The sequence below is a fragment of the Nansenia antarctica genome, assembly GCF_963989245.1.
Source record: "Nansenia antarctica genome assembly, chromosome: 4".
NCBI classification, from domain to species: domain Eukaryota; kingdom Metazoa; phylum Chordata; class Actinopteri; order Argentiniformes; family Microstomatidae; genus Nansenia; species Nansenia antarctica.
Window position 1 is genome coordinate 59384983 of NC_137689.1, and position 15295 is coordinate 59400277.

Genomic DNA, 15295 nt, shown 5'->3' on the forward strand with positions numbered 1-15295 from the left:
GTGCGTGTGTGTGTGTGTGTGTGTGTGTGTGTGTGTGTGTGCGTGCGTGTGCATGTGCGTGCATGCATGCATGGAAGCGTGTGTGCATGTGTATGTATGTATGTATGTATGTACTGTATGTGCTCATCACATGCTCACAGGCGCAACTTTAATAAGGCTCTTCCCACTCACAGGCACCAGATCTGCCTTTTCAGATACCCACCTTTTCCGTTCACCTAAGATCTTCTGGCAGGCTGTTCAAGAGGCTGGGGGCATAACAGCTAAAAGCTGCATCTCCATGGTGCTTGGTCCTCGGCTTTGTGATAGTTAAAAGGCCAGTGCCAGAGGACCTGACGGATATCCTGGGTACATAGTACCTAAAAAGTACGTCTGTAATACTTGGGTGCAGAATCATGAAGTCATTTAAAGACCAATAAAATAATCTGAAAATCTATTCTAAAACGAATAGGTAACCAATGTCGAGACTTTAAAACCTCTGTAATGAGTGCTCTCTGTCTGGTCTTGGCCAATACCTGTGCTGCTGCATTCTGTATATTTTTCTCTTCTTCTTCAGCCTGAGAAAGAAATGGCCACATGGCAATGTCTCTCAGGTAGTAAGAAGCTTGCTAATGTATGGTTCAAAATGTATTGTTTTACCTGGTGCTTTTCTTTAGTGCCCGTGAAATGTACAGACAATTTCTCTCTCTGGGCCTAAAATCCTCTGGTGACACAGAAACGTAAAGAGGTGTATTGTCTGCGTAGCAATGATAATCAAAGCCGTGCTTTCTGATAATGCTGCCAAGGGGTAACATAATAAACTGAACAGTACCAGACCCAAAATGAAACCTTGTGGAGTGCAACATATGACATCTACATCAACTTAATCATCCCAACAGGAAGGTAGAATTGGTGATGATATAATGTTCATACGACTCAATAAAATCCACAGTGAGGTAACTTTTCTTCAACAAGGCAGTACATCACAGTAGTGATCAGTTAAAGCAACATCAACAGTGGATATGTCATAGAAAGCCCCTTGGTAATCACCCAATGTATGGACCTGGAATTCGACTGCAGAAGCCTGTGAAGACTCTTTGGTAGAACTAGTCTGTAAATGCTATGGTCTACGTCTATGAATGCTACAGCAAATGGAAGACTATCACATTGAATGAGGTGAGAGATGTGGTGCTGAGATAATCAGGTAGTGGCCTGGCTAAATAGGGCTTAGGAATGAGGAGTGTTTTTTTAAATAAGAACATAAAGAGCTTGTGCACTGCCAGGGGCAAGGGGATTATGACTGGGGACAAAAAGTGGGGACATATTTTACTAACTGCTTTCAGAGAGGTGTCTTCTTTCCAGGGGATCCACATTTCTGTCACCCCCATCATCCCCAACTTGTTTATCCATACCTAAAGACAAACGCGTGAAGAGGAGGCAACTACCTGCCATTAGGACTGGGTCAGCCTTCATACAGATCACCTGATCAGTTTTGCATGAGCAGATCCTGTCTCACCTTCAACACTATTAAGAGAACAGCTTGCTGATGACAGTGGGATTGGACTCAGCCCCCTCCCCCGTCACCGGAGGTGTCTCTGTTCACAGAGGGACCGTGCCTAACCTGCTCTTTTTTTCACCGCGTTTGGGGATTTCAATTCATCACTGTGAATGTGTCCATATTTTTACTCACCAGTAATCAATAGATAATTTATTGTGGAATCTCTTAGAGATCTTGGATTTGATTGCTAGGAGGACTGGGTTAGACGCATTCCTAAGTGAAGATGGGTGCGAACAAGGAAGATGTTGAGAAGTTCCTTGATGGGAACCCGGCTTTCGCCCAGGGCTACTTTACTAAGAAGTTGTTCCAGGAGCTGAGCCAGGTAGAGGAGAGTCAGATCCTGTTCGATCTGATCAAAGACATGCAGGAAAACGTCAACATGGAGAAAGTTGTGTTCAAGGTCCTGCAACGGATCGGCGCCCTGATCCAAGCCGACCGCTGCAGCCTCTACATGTACCGGCAGAGGAACGGCATCGCAGAGTTGGCCACGCGCCTCTTCAACGTCACCCCCCAGTCAGAGCTGGATGACTGCGTTGTGCCGCCGGACTCAGAGATTGTCTACCCGCTGGACATGGGGGTGGTGGGACACGTAGCTCAGACCAAGAAAACGGTCAACCTGAAAGATGTCGCGGAGGTAAGGCTGGCTTCGGAAAGTGTCACATAAGCAATGAAAGGGACAGTATTTACATTAGCACAAACTAACATAGGTAATGACGTTATTGTACACTTATTACATATTATATAGGTTTAAAGGCTCATATGCTGACAAATCATACTTAAAACATGTCTCTTATATTTGTTGCTATAGCATTAATGAGAGAAATAGCCAGAGGGAAAATAGGTGCACACAAAAGCTGCTATTCAAAATACTAAAGGAATGGGGGGAAAAAGAAAGAAAGAAAATTTATCATTTTGTGGGGGCAAACTGAAGCACAGATAATTTAATTTAATTTAATGTAATGTTACTATCACATTCACAGTAAGATACATGTGGTTATCTACACCTTTATTTTTTTTATTAGGAAGCTGCTACAGGTTTATTTGGATACAATGCAAATCCTCTTGAGAGACATAATCCATTTATTTCTATATCCCATCACCCCCCTCTATCTGGGATTATGGCAGCTGTAGCATTTATACACGGGTCAGCGGGAATCTATAACGGATCCAAATTATTTTTAAAAAGAAGAAAAAAGGTTTATATGTAATGATGAAGTGCATAAAGATGAAGTTGTTGAGTTGCTGAATATATCCCCGTTTTATTAGAATCAATTGAAACAGTGCCATTGTTTTTATTTTAATGCAAAATTAGGGCAGGAAACATCAACATGTTCATGGGTATCAACCATATTATGATCCCCACCATGTATTTCCCAATTAACTGTACAAACTCCAAATGCATAAACTACAACAACCGCTTATTTATCTATTAGTATTTCCGTGTTTCTCTTCGCCTTTATTTTTTTCTTTCCATATCCCTTGCAAATTAATTGTAGATGGATGCTACTTGTGTCTACCTTCATCTAAAATGTCAGACATTGCAACATCCTAAATGAATAGGACTCAGTCACAACCATGAAAGAGACCTTTATTAATTCCTCCATGAGTATGATCTACTGTATGGTGTCATCAATGTCATGTGTTTCCTGTCATTCAGAGCCCTCACTTCAGCCCTTTCGTCGACGAACTGACAGAGTACACAACCAAGAACATTCTTGCCACGGCCATCATGAATGGCAAGGATGTGGTGGCGGTGATCATGGCGATTAACAAGAAGACAGGCCCACACTTCACTCCCGAGGATGAGGATGTGAGTATTGACGATGGCTCTTATAAAGTTATCCAGTTGCCCTGAGTCATCAGGGTGCCATGCTTATAGTGAACCCTGAGGAGGACCCCCCACCCCATCCAGTTCGAATGGAAAGCAGTCAGTCAGTATGACGTTAGAATTGAATATATGAGAGGGTCATTACTGTCAGAATGGAATGCAGCTCAAGAAAGACATCTCGCAATTAACTGTATACATTTCTTTTTGTCTCCCAGCTTTTTCTAAAGTATCTAAAAATTGCCACTTTGAACCTGAAGATTTACCAGCTGAACTACCTACACAACTGTGAGACACGTAAAGGACAGGTAAGTTTGCTGTATGCGCTGATATTCACAATATTACTTACTTTTTTTACTTACTTCAGCCTTTCAACTCCTAGGGGATTAGACTGCCTTTTAATATTATTTGGGTAATATTCAACAAGACATGTATGCAGCCTAACTGCCTTCATAATATATCCTAATATGTTAGCGTATGTCCATCTATAACACTTTTATCAACTGATGGAAAATATCTGAATAACCTAGGATCATCATGGGATATGAGATCAGTTTGAGTCTTAAAATACAGTATAAATCCATTATATACAATGATATGATCACATGATTGTTTGTGGTTGTTGTTTCTCTGTTGACCAGGTCCTGTTGTGGTCGGCCAACAAGGTGTTTGAGGAGCTGACAGACATTGAGAGACAGTTCCACAAGGCCCTGTACACAGTGCGGGCATACCTGAACTGTGACAGGTACTCTGTGGGCCTACTGGACATGACCAAGGAGAAGGTTGGTGAAGCTCTGTATGTGGACATAACGCTTTATGTTACAGTCCACCATACTTTTTAGGCATTTACATTGAAATTATATGATAATATGGCAATGGGTATGTGTGCGTGTGTGCATGTGTGTGTGTGCGCATGTGTGTTACTGTTATGTGTGTGACTCCAACTCGTTGTATTGCCATTTCCGCCACACAGGAGTTCTTTGACATCTGGCCAGTGTTGATGGGAGAGCAGCCTCAATACTCTGGTCCCGTTACCCCAGATGGGAGGGTAAGATTTCAAATTTACTGATCTATTTCCCATGTACACATCTTTATCTATGTCTATTCCTCATGCCAAAAGTCCAAGTTTCATGCCACCTGTTTTGTAGATCCGTTATATGCCTCAATTCCATATCAATGGAAAAGATAGGCCCCATATTCTTTTGCTTGAGACCTAGAGCTGGATCTACACAACCAATGGCATGGGATGTCAACAACATCTTTATATCAGTGTAGTTTTGAGGTTGAAAAACAACATGTATAGTACACCTCTGTGCTCAACATAGTTATAACCTGTGTAGTAATGTTAACGTGTAGCAACACTAAGCTTATAACAGGGATTTCTTTCCTCATCTCTCCACTCTGTTTTGTGCTTTGTCATTTTCCAACTCTAGGAAGTCATATTCTACAAGCTCATTGATTATATTTTGCATGGAAAAGAAGACATCAAAGTTATCGCGTATGTTTTTTCTGTCTTTCTAACAAACAGTAGTTTGTAAATTAAGTAATGAATATATAATAACAACATGAAAAAGGTGTATATGGAGGTGATAATCACCTTGTTATCTGACTGTTTTGTCAACAGGACTCCCACACCAGACCATTGGTGCTTGTCTAGTGGACTGCCCACATATGTGGCTGAAACAGGTTTGGTAAGTTTCCTCTTCTTCAATGAAATGGCATTAATCCCCTTCTTTTTAAAAACTGACTTAAGCAAATTGTGAAACATTTCTCAATGTTCAAATTACTTATAACTTATAACTGTTTATTATGCATATATAGATTTGCAACCTCATGAATGCACCAGCAGAGGAGATGTTCAAGTTTCAGGTAAAATATTGGACACATTTACTTCTGCAAAGTGTGGTGACTTACATACTATATCCTGGGTACAATTTCCTTGTTGAAAATTGTGATGAGATGAAAAAGTGATATTTTTTCCCCATAATGCAGGCTGAGCCATTGGATGCTAGTGGTTGGACAATAAAGAATGTGCTGTGCATGCCAATCGTCAACAAGAAGGAAGAGATTGTGGGCGTGGCTACATTCTACAACAGGAAGGATGGGAAGCCTTTTGATGAGCAGGACGAACAGCTCATGGAGGTACAGTAAGCACTCCAGTGTCTCTTTAACCCTGCATCTCTACAGACACCTATTTCTTTAACTGAATATCTTTACCTACTGTCTCTTCACTCCATATCTCTACAGCCACTATCCTTATAAAGACACTTGTCTCCTTAACCCTATATATCTTCATATATATATACATGTAGACATACACCTGCCTCTTTAAAGGGGCAATCTGGGATTGGTACATCCATTTTTGGACTTTTAAATTAATTAATTGATTCTTGAAAACAAACCTTATAAATGCTTCACAAGCTTATTTCAACCACATCAGACCCGACACTATAAGCTTGTTTTACTACATTGTTTGTAAAGAATGTTATTGGAAACAAAGACGGTATAGCTTCATAACATGGTTAAAACTACTATTTTGAACTCATGGATGGTCTGTCCGTGCATCCATAGCTCTGTCTATGAATTTGAGAGTGGTCACATTTCTCCAGTCCCATCCCTCAGCTGTTTACCAAAAAAGGTGGAGTGGTACGGTAATTGCTTTCTTGCTGTTTGAGTCCCATATTGTCCCTTTAACTCCATATTTCTGCTCACCTCTCATAAACCCCATATATCTGCATATTGACACCTGTCTCCCTAAACCTGTATCTCTACATACTGTAGATATACAGTATACTGTAGACACATGTCTCTCTAAATGTAAACCTATTTCATTATAACACAAAATGTTGGCATAATGGTATACTGGTCTCTACTATTTTGACCCATACATTTGTTTTTAGAAAGATATATCTATGTTGTTGATCGATCCAGATAAAAATATAAATGCATTTTCTCAGTTGAGCTGGACATAGCATCACATAAAAAGCATCTACAACATGAGAGATATACATAAAAATGGAGTTGATTAATTGACATATACTGCACAATAAGCATTGAGCTTCTTTTTTGAGACACAGCATTTAATTTGATGTTAAAGGTTCAACATACTGATATCATTACACACAGTAGGGACAGGTGTTGACAGACAGAAATCAATACATGAATTAAAATACTGTCATTGGGTCTTCCCAATTTGTGTCTTCCCTTGAGGTACGCCCAAATTGGTAAGAGTCAATTAGGGCACTATTGGCATATTTTAATTCTGTCTTGTAGGTTCCTGTCAGCAGAAAGTAACCCCACTGTTTATGATGACGATGTCATATTGCTGAGTTTACTTTTAATTCTTAACTTTTAACTTTTAACGTCTCTCCAGGCTCTGACCAATTTCCTTGGCTGGTCACACCTCAACACAGACACCTACGATAAGATGAATAGGATGGAGAACCGCAAAGACATTGCTCAGGACATGGTGATGTACCACATCAAGTGCCGGGATGACGAAATACAGAACATTCTGGTGAATACTGACATGTTGTTTGGACGTGGTCTAATACACACCATAGCTCTTACTTATCCTCCTCTCTCTAGGCACATGACAGATAATTCTGTTGTTTTACTGTTGTTTGTTGATCCTAGAAAACCAGGGAGTATTATGACCGAGAACCGAGAGACTGTGAAGAAGAGGAACTCCAGTTTATTCTGGTATGAATGAATGGTCTTTATTGTCATTGCTACAGTACAGGTACCAAACAACGAAATTTAGGAGGGGTGGCTCCCCTGGTGTTAGGAAAGGGGGAAAAAAAACACTTTAAAAAAAAAATCACAAGAAGGGAAGGTGCTGGTTTACATAAATAAAGGCTATGTACACTATCCACTATACTATACTGTACAGATAGACGACTAGAGTTGTCATATTGCACAATAGTGTTATTTCACATTTATTTAAAGTGTCGCAGTTTGCAGGCTTGAAATGTACATGTTTGTGCCTCAGCACTACACCTGATTTTTTCAGTCCAGCAGCTGCCATAACTGGTATAGCTGGTATAACCCTCTTGTCTTTGTAGAATAATAATTTTAGCTTGGTTTGAACAGAAAACACCATTCTGAAATAGTGAAACAAATGTTTAGAAAGGGCATTATAGCACCCTGTTATCTGGCATGTAGACTAATAAGTAGCATGCAATAGCATATCATGTGGTCATGTAGCCTGTGTTATACCAGCAATTGCGGGCGTGTGTGCAAAAAAAAAAGCTGACCCTGGACATAAAGTATGTTTCATCGGAACTGCATTAGATTGATCTCGACATATATTCTGTACAAACATTAATTCGCATAATCTGACAGAAAAAAGAACTACCAGGCCCCAAGAAGTTTGAGATCTACGAGTTCCGGTTCTCTGACATGGACTGCACAGAGCTGGAGCTGGTGATGTGTGGCATCCAGATGTACTATGAGGTTGGGGTGGTGAAGAAGTTCCAAATTCCACAAGAGGTAATGTTACACTAACCAGTTTTACTGTGGTCTGGAACAAATTTCACAGTGTCTTCTAAAAGGCACGTTACAGTCAGCCGTGCTTCAAAATAGACTTGTGGTGGGTCTAAATTCACTACCTGTTCCTACATCTCATCTTCATAGATGATAACACCAAGAGTGTCTGACTCATTTGTGTATGTGACTAAGTTCTCTATAGCTTTTACGTCATCCAGCCCTCCTGACTGTCCTTATTTCTTTGAACAGGTCTTGGTGCGCTTCATGTACTCAGTCAGCAAAGGCTACAGGAAAATTACCTATCATAACTGGCGCCACGGTTTCAACGTCGGTCAGACGATGTTCACACTGTTAACGGTATGAATCCTGTAAACATTTACTGTTATATTGATCTAGCCTAACTCCAGAGAATCTTTTATTTGTCCCTACCTACAAACAAACTTAAAAGACATATCAGCAACACGTTACTTAAAGCAAACTGTAATAACGCATCATTCTTGTTGTAAGCATGTGTAAGCCTTTATTAAGGTCATACTTATAATACTTGTGAAGACTGGACGGTAGATAATACTGTCTAACTCTGGACAGTAGATAATAACATATTCTGCTCTAAAGAGGACTATGCATTATAATTATAATCCATTATGACTGCATCATAATGCATTAAACAAGTGTTACACGTATTTCTAATAATTTTAGTAAAACGGTGGTGTTTTGTGGTGGCAGACAGGGAAGCTGAAGCGCTACTACACTGATCTGGAGGTGATGGCCATGCTCACTGCTGGTTTCCTCCATGATATTGACCACAGGGGGACCAACAACCTGTACCAGGTCAAGTGAGTATACCTGGGACATTATTATTATTATTATTATTATTATTATTATTGTTATCACATTATCACTATCCCAATTCTTCATCTCTCTTGGAGTTGATATAGTCAGTGCTTCTAGGAGGAGAATGTATTTGTTTCCTTTCAATTTTAATTTCATGTGCTTGTTTTAGCTTGCTATGGAATATAGTCACAAAACTGCAAGTTAGGATGCTCAAATGGCGACCCAGGGAAGCAAAACAAGCACACCTGATGTATTTGAAAGAAAATAAATACTATTTCAACCTACTGTATGTTGGCCATATTATTATTATTAATATTATACATTTTTGGACACAGTTATTGTCTCTATCTGGTTTTAATGGAGACCATAGACTTGGAAGCAGTGTCAGTGGTGTTTTATGAGCAGCTAATGAACTCTCTGTATAGTGTTGGGTCTGGGATCTCTAATGGCGCATTTCCACTACGATGCAGACCTGGTGCCGACCTGGTGCTGACCTAGGTCTGCCCGCTTCGGTTCCCTTTTCCATTCGTCGGTCCGGGTCGCTTCAGTCCTAGGTCCCAGGTACCACATCCGAGCAGGGTCCCAGGGTCCCAGGTCCCAGGTCCCACACCGTTGATTGGTCAATGGACAATCGTCATCCCATGTCCCATCCCATATTATTTCTTCACAACCGCCATCTTGAAAATACCACATTCACTAGGAAAATGTCACTACATTTTCTGTAATAGCTTATTAATAAAGATTCGGAAAATTATGCTGACCATCGTATTATCTTAGTTTAATGTCATTTCAATGAATCATATAACTTTTATTTACAACAAGCACAACACAAAAATCGCTATTATGCACCGTGTTTGTCCGTGAATAACACCGGCTGTGGAGGTGGTAAAAAAAACACAATACTCCTTTGCTAACTTCACCATCTGTCTACGGTCATTTTGAGCCCTTAACCACCGCGCTGACACCCCGAGAAGTTATGCTTTTAACCGTAAACTCGATGAACCGGGAGTTCGCCAGCAGCCGTCCAGCCATTTTCACCATTCACTCATGAGTCAAATGCCGGTTTTAACAGGGAATTCGCTCCGCGCTGTGTCCACGGTGATAGGAGTGGATGATCGACTCCATTCAAAAACTTTTGAATTCCCTGGCTTCTCCTCTTTCCGGACACGTTTGAATTGTTATCCTAACCCCCGGTAAACCGAAGTTATTAACCCGCAAACGGCACCGTGTTTGTCTGTGAATAACACCGGCTGTGTCATGAGTCAAATTCCGGTAGATTCGCGTCTTGTCTGCGTTTCCCGATGATGATACTACAGTTCATAAAGCAGACAAGTGAAGGCAGTGGTTTTAAGGGTTCAAAAAACATGACTTTATTATGTGTACATAGCTTCCTCTCTCTCTTTCTCTTTCTCTCCCAAAAAATCACTGCTGTGTACACCCGGAAGCTTTTTGCCAGGTTGCGTGTGACGCGTAACTCCGCCTACTATCGACGACTCCTCCTACTAGTCCGGTTCGGTTTGTGTAATGGAAACAGAACAGATCAAAAGTGACCCGACCTGACCCGACCCGACCCGACCTGACCCGACCCGGGCCGGTCAATGGAAAAGCGGCTTAAGTGAACTCTCTATACAATGCTGGGTCTGGTATCTCTAAATGAACTCTTTCCATAGTGTTGGGTCTATTTTTTCCCCATGAACAGATCTGCCAACCCTCTAGCCAAGCTTCATGGTTCATCCATTCTTGAGAGGCATCATCTTGAGACTGGCAAGTTCCTGCTGGCGGATGAGGTAGGTTTCTTGATCTCCAAGTGTATTTTCTGGAAAGTGGGCCGGCAATCATGCGAGTACGCATCACATACATATATTATATATACAGTACATGTATTATGTTACATTTCAAATGTACTCTTTGGATTTGGAGCTAAAACTCTGATGGCCATGATCTGTCTGCTCTGTGTGCTTCCATGCTAATCACTTTTGAATGCCCCGTCTATCTTCAGTCGTTGAACATCTACCAGAATCTGAACCGCAGGCAGATGGACCATGTTATCCACCTCACGGACATTGCTATCATAGCTACAGACCTGGCACTTTACTTCAAGTTAGTTCTGATTATAATTAATATGATTAACAATGGCCATAGTTAAAACACTGAATAAACATACAGTTACATACATATATTCTTATCTTATGGTAATACCAGGCGTAATGTTTTATGCTGTATTATAGGTAAATGATGGATTGTGTCATTGTCATTCTTGAGATTAATACATTAATTATTTGTAATGCAGAATTAAAGATTGTAAAGCATTTATATCCAGACACATTTCAACACCTTTTCTGATGTTTCGCAAATAGTGTCAAAAAACGGTTGTCAAACACTTTCTTTGAACAGTGTAGTAACTACTGAAAGTAAAAGTGGACACCGATAGTACTGTTTTGTACATCTCACTTCTCCAGGAAGTAAATATAAGCTAGGATATATTTAATTTAATTTAATTTAATTTAATTCAATATATTTGAGGCTTGTATGCACAAAATGTTCTTTTGGAACCATACTGGACAGACCAAGAATGAGCACAATCACCCAATTTACTGTTTTCACTTTCTACAATATCATCAGAAAGCGAACAATGTTCCAGAAGATTGTTGACCTATCACAGACCTATGAAGATGAGAAAAAGTGGGTGGACTGGATGTCTCTGGAGACTACAAGGAAAGAGATTGTGATGTAAGTCAATGACACAACTTGTTGGGAGTGGGTGGGGTGTAGTGGTAACCAGCACAGGTAGGATATTTAGAATGAAAGACAATGCAATTATGTTCATGATTTCATAGCTGGCCATTACTTACTGAATCTTCTCTTCCCCAGGGCCATGATGATGACAGCATGTGACCTGTCTGCCATCACCAAGCCATGGGAGGTACAGAGCAAGGTGAGTCTATCCCCAATTGCGAATGTGGAAATGAACAGACATACACAAAGTAAAAGGTTTTGCCATGTATTTCTCTCTTCTCTAATAAGGAACAACAGAGAAGGATTCAATTAGAGATTTACTGTCAGAGATGGACAGTCATAATATCATACACAGTGTCACAGCTGAAACTTCAAATCCTTATCGACCAATGATGAAAGGTTTAGCAATTAGACAGCCTTCAATAGGTTACTAAATGATAAAAAAGAAAGTAGATGTATCGCTCACTAAATACAAATCACCACTTTTAAACCTTCATTAAAGAGGAAGTATAGCTAAAACTCGATTTAGCTATAACTAAATCAAGTCAGGCTGAGAACAGACCGTGATTGGCGGAGAGTTATGACACCTGTCCTTTCACTGACAACATTTCTGATAGGGTCTGGTGAACAAGTCCCCATGTAGGGCAAGGTCATTTTTCTGTTTTTTACAGATTAGTGCAGATTGTACATTTTCAAATTATGTGAAATACATTGACAATAGTTATGCTTATTTAAATGTTGGTACACCTCAAACCAAATACCGGAGAAACACACTCTGAATCAAAACAGCTCATCACGTTGGTAGCTAGCTAGCAGCTGAGAAGGACCATCGCTAGAACATCTAACTGCATGTTCAGCACATCACAACATGCTGATAGAACATCAAAATGCTAAAAACACATAACTACACATAATTAGATGATCACACAGTCCTTGCTTTTGAACACGTCCTAAAACAGAAGTTTGTTTACAAGCCATGTATCACTAACCCAGTAGCCTGAAGCAGGATGGGACGCGATACAGTGAATCCAATTCACAAATTATAAGCATTTTGAGATCCTAAAACTGTTGTTTGTTATATTGAGTGGGCTATTCAACACTAAAACTTTCGGAATATGAAGAAAAAAACTGAAAACACACAAAAAACGTTTTTTTAAAAGAAGCTTTTTGGTCATTTGCGCGACCTTTTCACCAGACCTTGTCACAAATGTGAAGGTTGTGCTTTGAATGGTACTTTGAACCTCCAACAAACGAATCTCGTTCTCAGTTGCAAAAAAGAAAAAGCAAAGAAGCCAATCAGCCAGAGGAGTCCCTCTTTAACTCTCTATGTCTACAGGCCTATCTATGTACAGCAGATTCTTACAGTGTTAAAACAGGTTTTGTGATGCAACATTGTGGGCCCTAAGTGTTTATCAGGGCTTAATAAAGCCTTAAAAGTGTTAATTTGTTTAAAGTGGGCCCAATGTTATAAACTAACAACCTGTCTTCCTCCAGGTGGCTCTGTCTGTAGCAGCAGAGTTCTGGGAGCAGGGTGACCTGGAGAAAACGGTTCTTGAACAACAACCCATTGTGAGTGTCAGCATGTTTGTTTAGGTGTGTGTATGTGTGTGTGTGTGTGTGTGTGTGTGTGTGTGTGTGTGCGTGTGTGTGTACCTGGATCCATTTCTTCATTCACATTTGCTGCATACATATGTGTACATCAAACATATCCTTTTCCCCTAGCCTATGATGGACAGGACCAAGTCGGGAGATCTACCAAAAATGCAGTGTGGTTTCATTGACTTTGTCTGCACATTTGTCTACAAGGTACAGTATACTTACACACTGAATGTGTTGGATATCCATAAGACTGGCAGAATCATCCAGACTGTTGCATGGCCCTAACTAAACTAAACCAGGAACCAATAGACAGGGGGATGATCACTTGTTAAACCAGGTTGCCCTACCCTACCCTTCTCCAAGTGTGCACTCATGCACTTCCCCTCATGCACTTAAAAGCAGGGATTTGTGGCTTTGAATCATCTACATAGATATGAAAGAGAGTCAATAGGTTCCACTGAAAATGAGTTTGTTTTTTCCCCCTCAGGAGTTCTCGCGCTTCCATCCTTGGATCCAGCCGATGTTCGATGGCATTCTCAACAACAGGAAGGAGTGGAAGGCCAAGCAGGAAGAGTATGAGGCCAAGCAGAAGATCCTGGACGAAACGAAGGGTGCCAACCCAGCGGCTGGAGGCAATACAGGTCCTTGTTGTAGTATACATACTATCTGTACATCTAGTTTGTAGTTTGTGTGAGTGTAATTAAAATGAGTAAAACAGTATATCACATATACAAATGTTTCTATCGATTTGATGTAGGCGGCGGCAACAACCCGGGAGGGTCGGGATCTAAGACGTGCTCAGTCTGCTAGAGCCCTGGAGAGGATGCGGATGTGACTCTGGGATATATCACAGCCATGCTGTCTTACTGCCGGGGCAGGAGCCAAGATCCGGCATCACCTCCTCAGACCACCTGCAGCGGGACAGCGCAACCCCCGGACAGAGCACCAGACAGCACCTTAGAGGAGAGTGAGAGGGACTATAAATGTGATCACATGCAGTCAGGCGGCAAGGCCATTGGTCCTGCTGGTTCCAGACAACCGCCCCCCATCAATGTATCTGTTTACAATCGTATTTGTTGCATTGGCAAATCTAAATTCTTATTTCTAAATCATAATTACCCCATTTAATATGTCGACAGGCCTTTGGAGGAATGCTGCATGTTTTGATGGCAAGTAGACACGTGGAGTGTGTGCATCTCAGTGGAGTTCTGTCTTTATCGGTACCACCGTAAAAAAAATATTTTTTCTTTTGTTCTCAAATGGGTAACTGTTCATAACTATCATATCAATACGAACTATTGTATGTACAGGGCTGTTTCACATGGATATTTTGTGCTGATGTAATGTTTGTAATATGGATTTAGAATTCATACACAGATTCAGTATAATAGGATATAATAGGATCTACATAATACATGTTAAATATGTTTCATAATACATGTAAAATGGTACAAAGCTGGGTACATTTATTCTGCGTCCAGTTTAACTTTTATTGATGTTCTGATAACAGTGACTTACATTGTTCATCACACCTTCCAGTCAGTAAGCATTTACATGAGAGAATGTTTAACCTGATTGGACAATCAAAGGTAGATTATGCAATATTAGAGTTGGTATCCAAATACATACAGTATGAAGAATGTCTTGTGCTTACACCCCATTAAAAGGGACTGACACGTAATTTTAAACATTTCTGCAGTAAGATAACTATGTTGTTGAGAAGAAGGAGAATGGGGTGTTGAGTTGTTTCATAGCAATCAGGGTGATTATCAAGTAATCAGGGAAGGGATGCTGCTCAAAGTTACCTACTGCAGTCAGGCAGTCGGAAACAATAGATGTTGAGTGTGTGCATGTGTAATATATTGTACTGGGCTATACAGGAAGAGTTGCATGTGAAATAAACTGTAGCCTACTGAGATTGGAGAGAGGATGTGGTTTCAGGTGTTATATATTGTGCTGAGATGGGAAAGGAATTTACATTTTCCTATGGTATGTTCCTATGGTCCTGTCTATCAATCATAAGGCGCTAATGTAGCCTAGCATGCTTCATTTTGAAAACCAATGACCTTCAATCGACTGTATACTGTACAATGAACTACAAGTGTTCATTGTTTGACACATGATTTTAGAATATATATTTGAAATTGAAATATGTCTCACAATATAGTTACGGGTTAATATATTTCAAATATATTTTTGAATTTCTATGATCTGGTCCACTAAGAAAGTGGTTGAAGCCCAATCGCTCGTAAAAAGTTTGAAGCCAGCAGACCTGGGTT

General features: G+C 40.4%; 1 protein-coding gene across 1 annotated transcript; it reads left to right on the forward strand.

Annotated features, from left to right (window-relative positions):
• Positions 1-1757: 1757 nt before the first annotated feature.
• On the forward strand, positions 1758-13977 carry pde6b (phosphodiesterase 6B, cGMP-specific, rod, beta; the record flags this gene model as incomplete). The annotated part of the gene is made up of 22 exons (XM_080529545.1): positions 1758-2168; positions 3192-3344; positions 3578-3667; positions 4001-4141; positions 4333-4407; positions 4793-4857; positions 4984-5050; positions 5181-5228; positions 5352-5501; positions 6733-6876; positions 6996-7061; positions 7704-7850; positions 8097-8204; positions 8574-8683; positions 10381-10468; positions 10681-10781; positions 11304-11411; positions 11553-11616; positions 12912-12986; positions 13140-13223; positions 13504-13648; positions 13895-13977. The coding sequence occupies 22 exons, from the start codon at positions 1758-1760 to the stop codon at positions 13975-13977; spliced, it is 2523 nt and encodes an 840-aa protein (XP_080385671.1).
• Positions 13978-15295: the final 1318 nt, after the last annotated feature.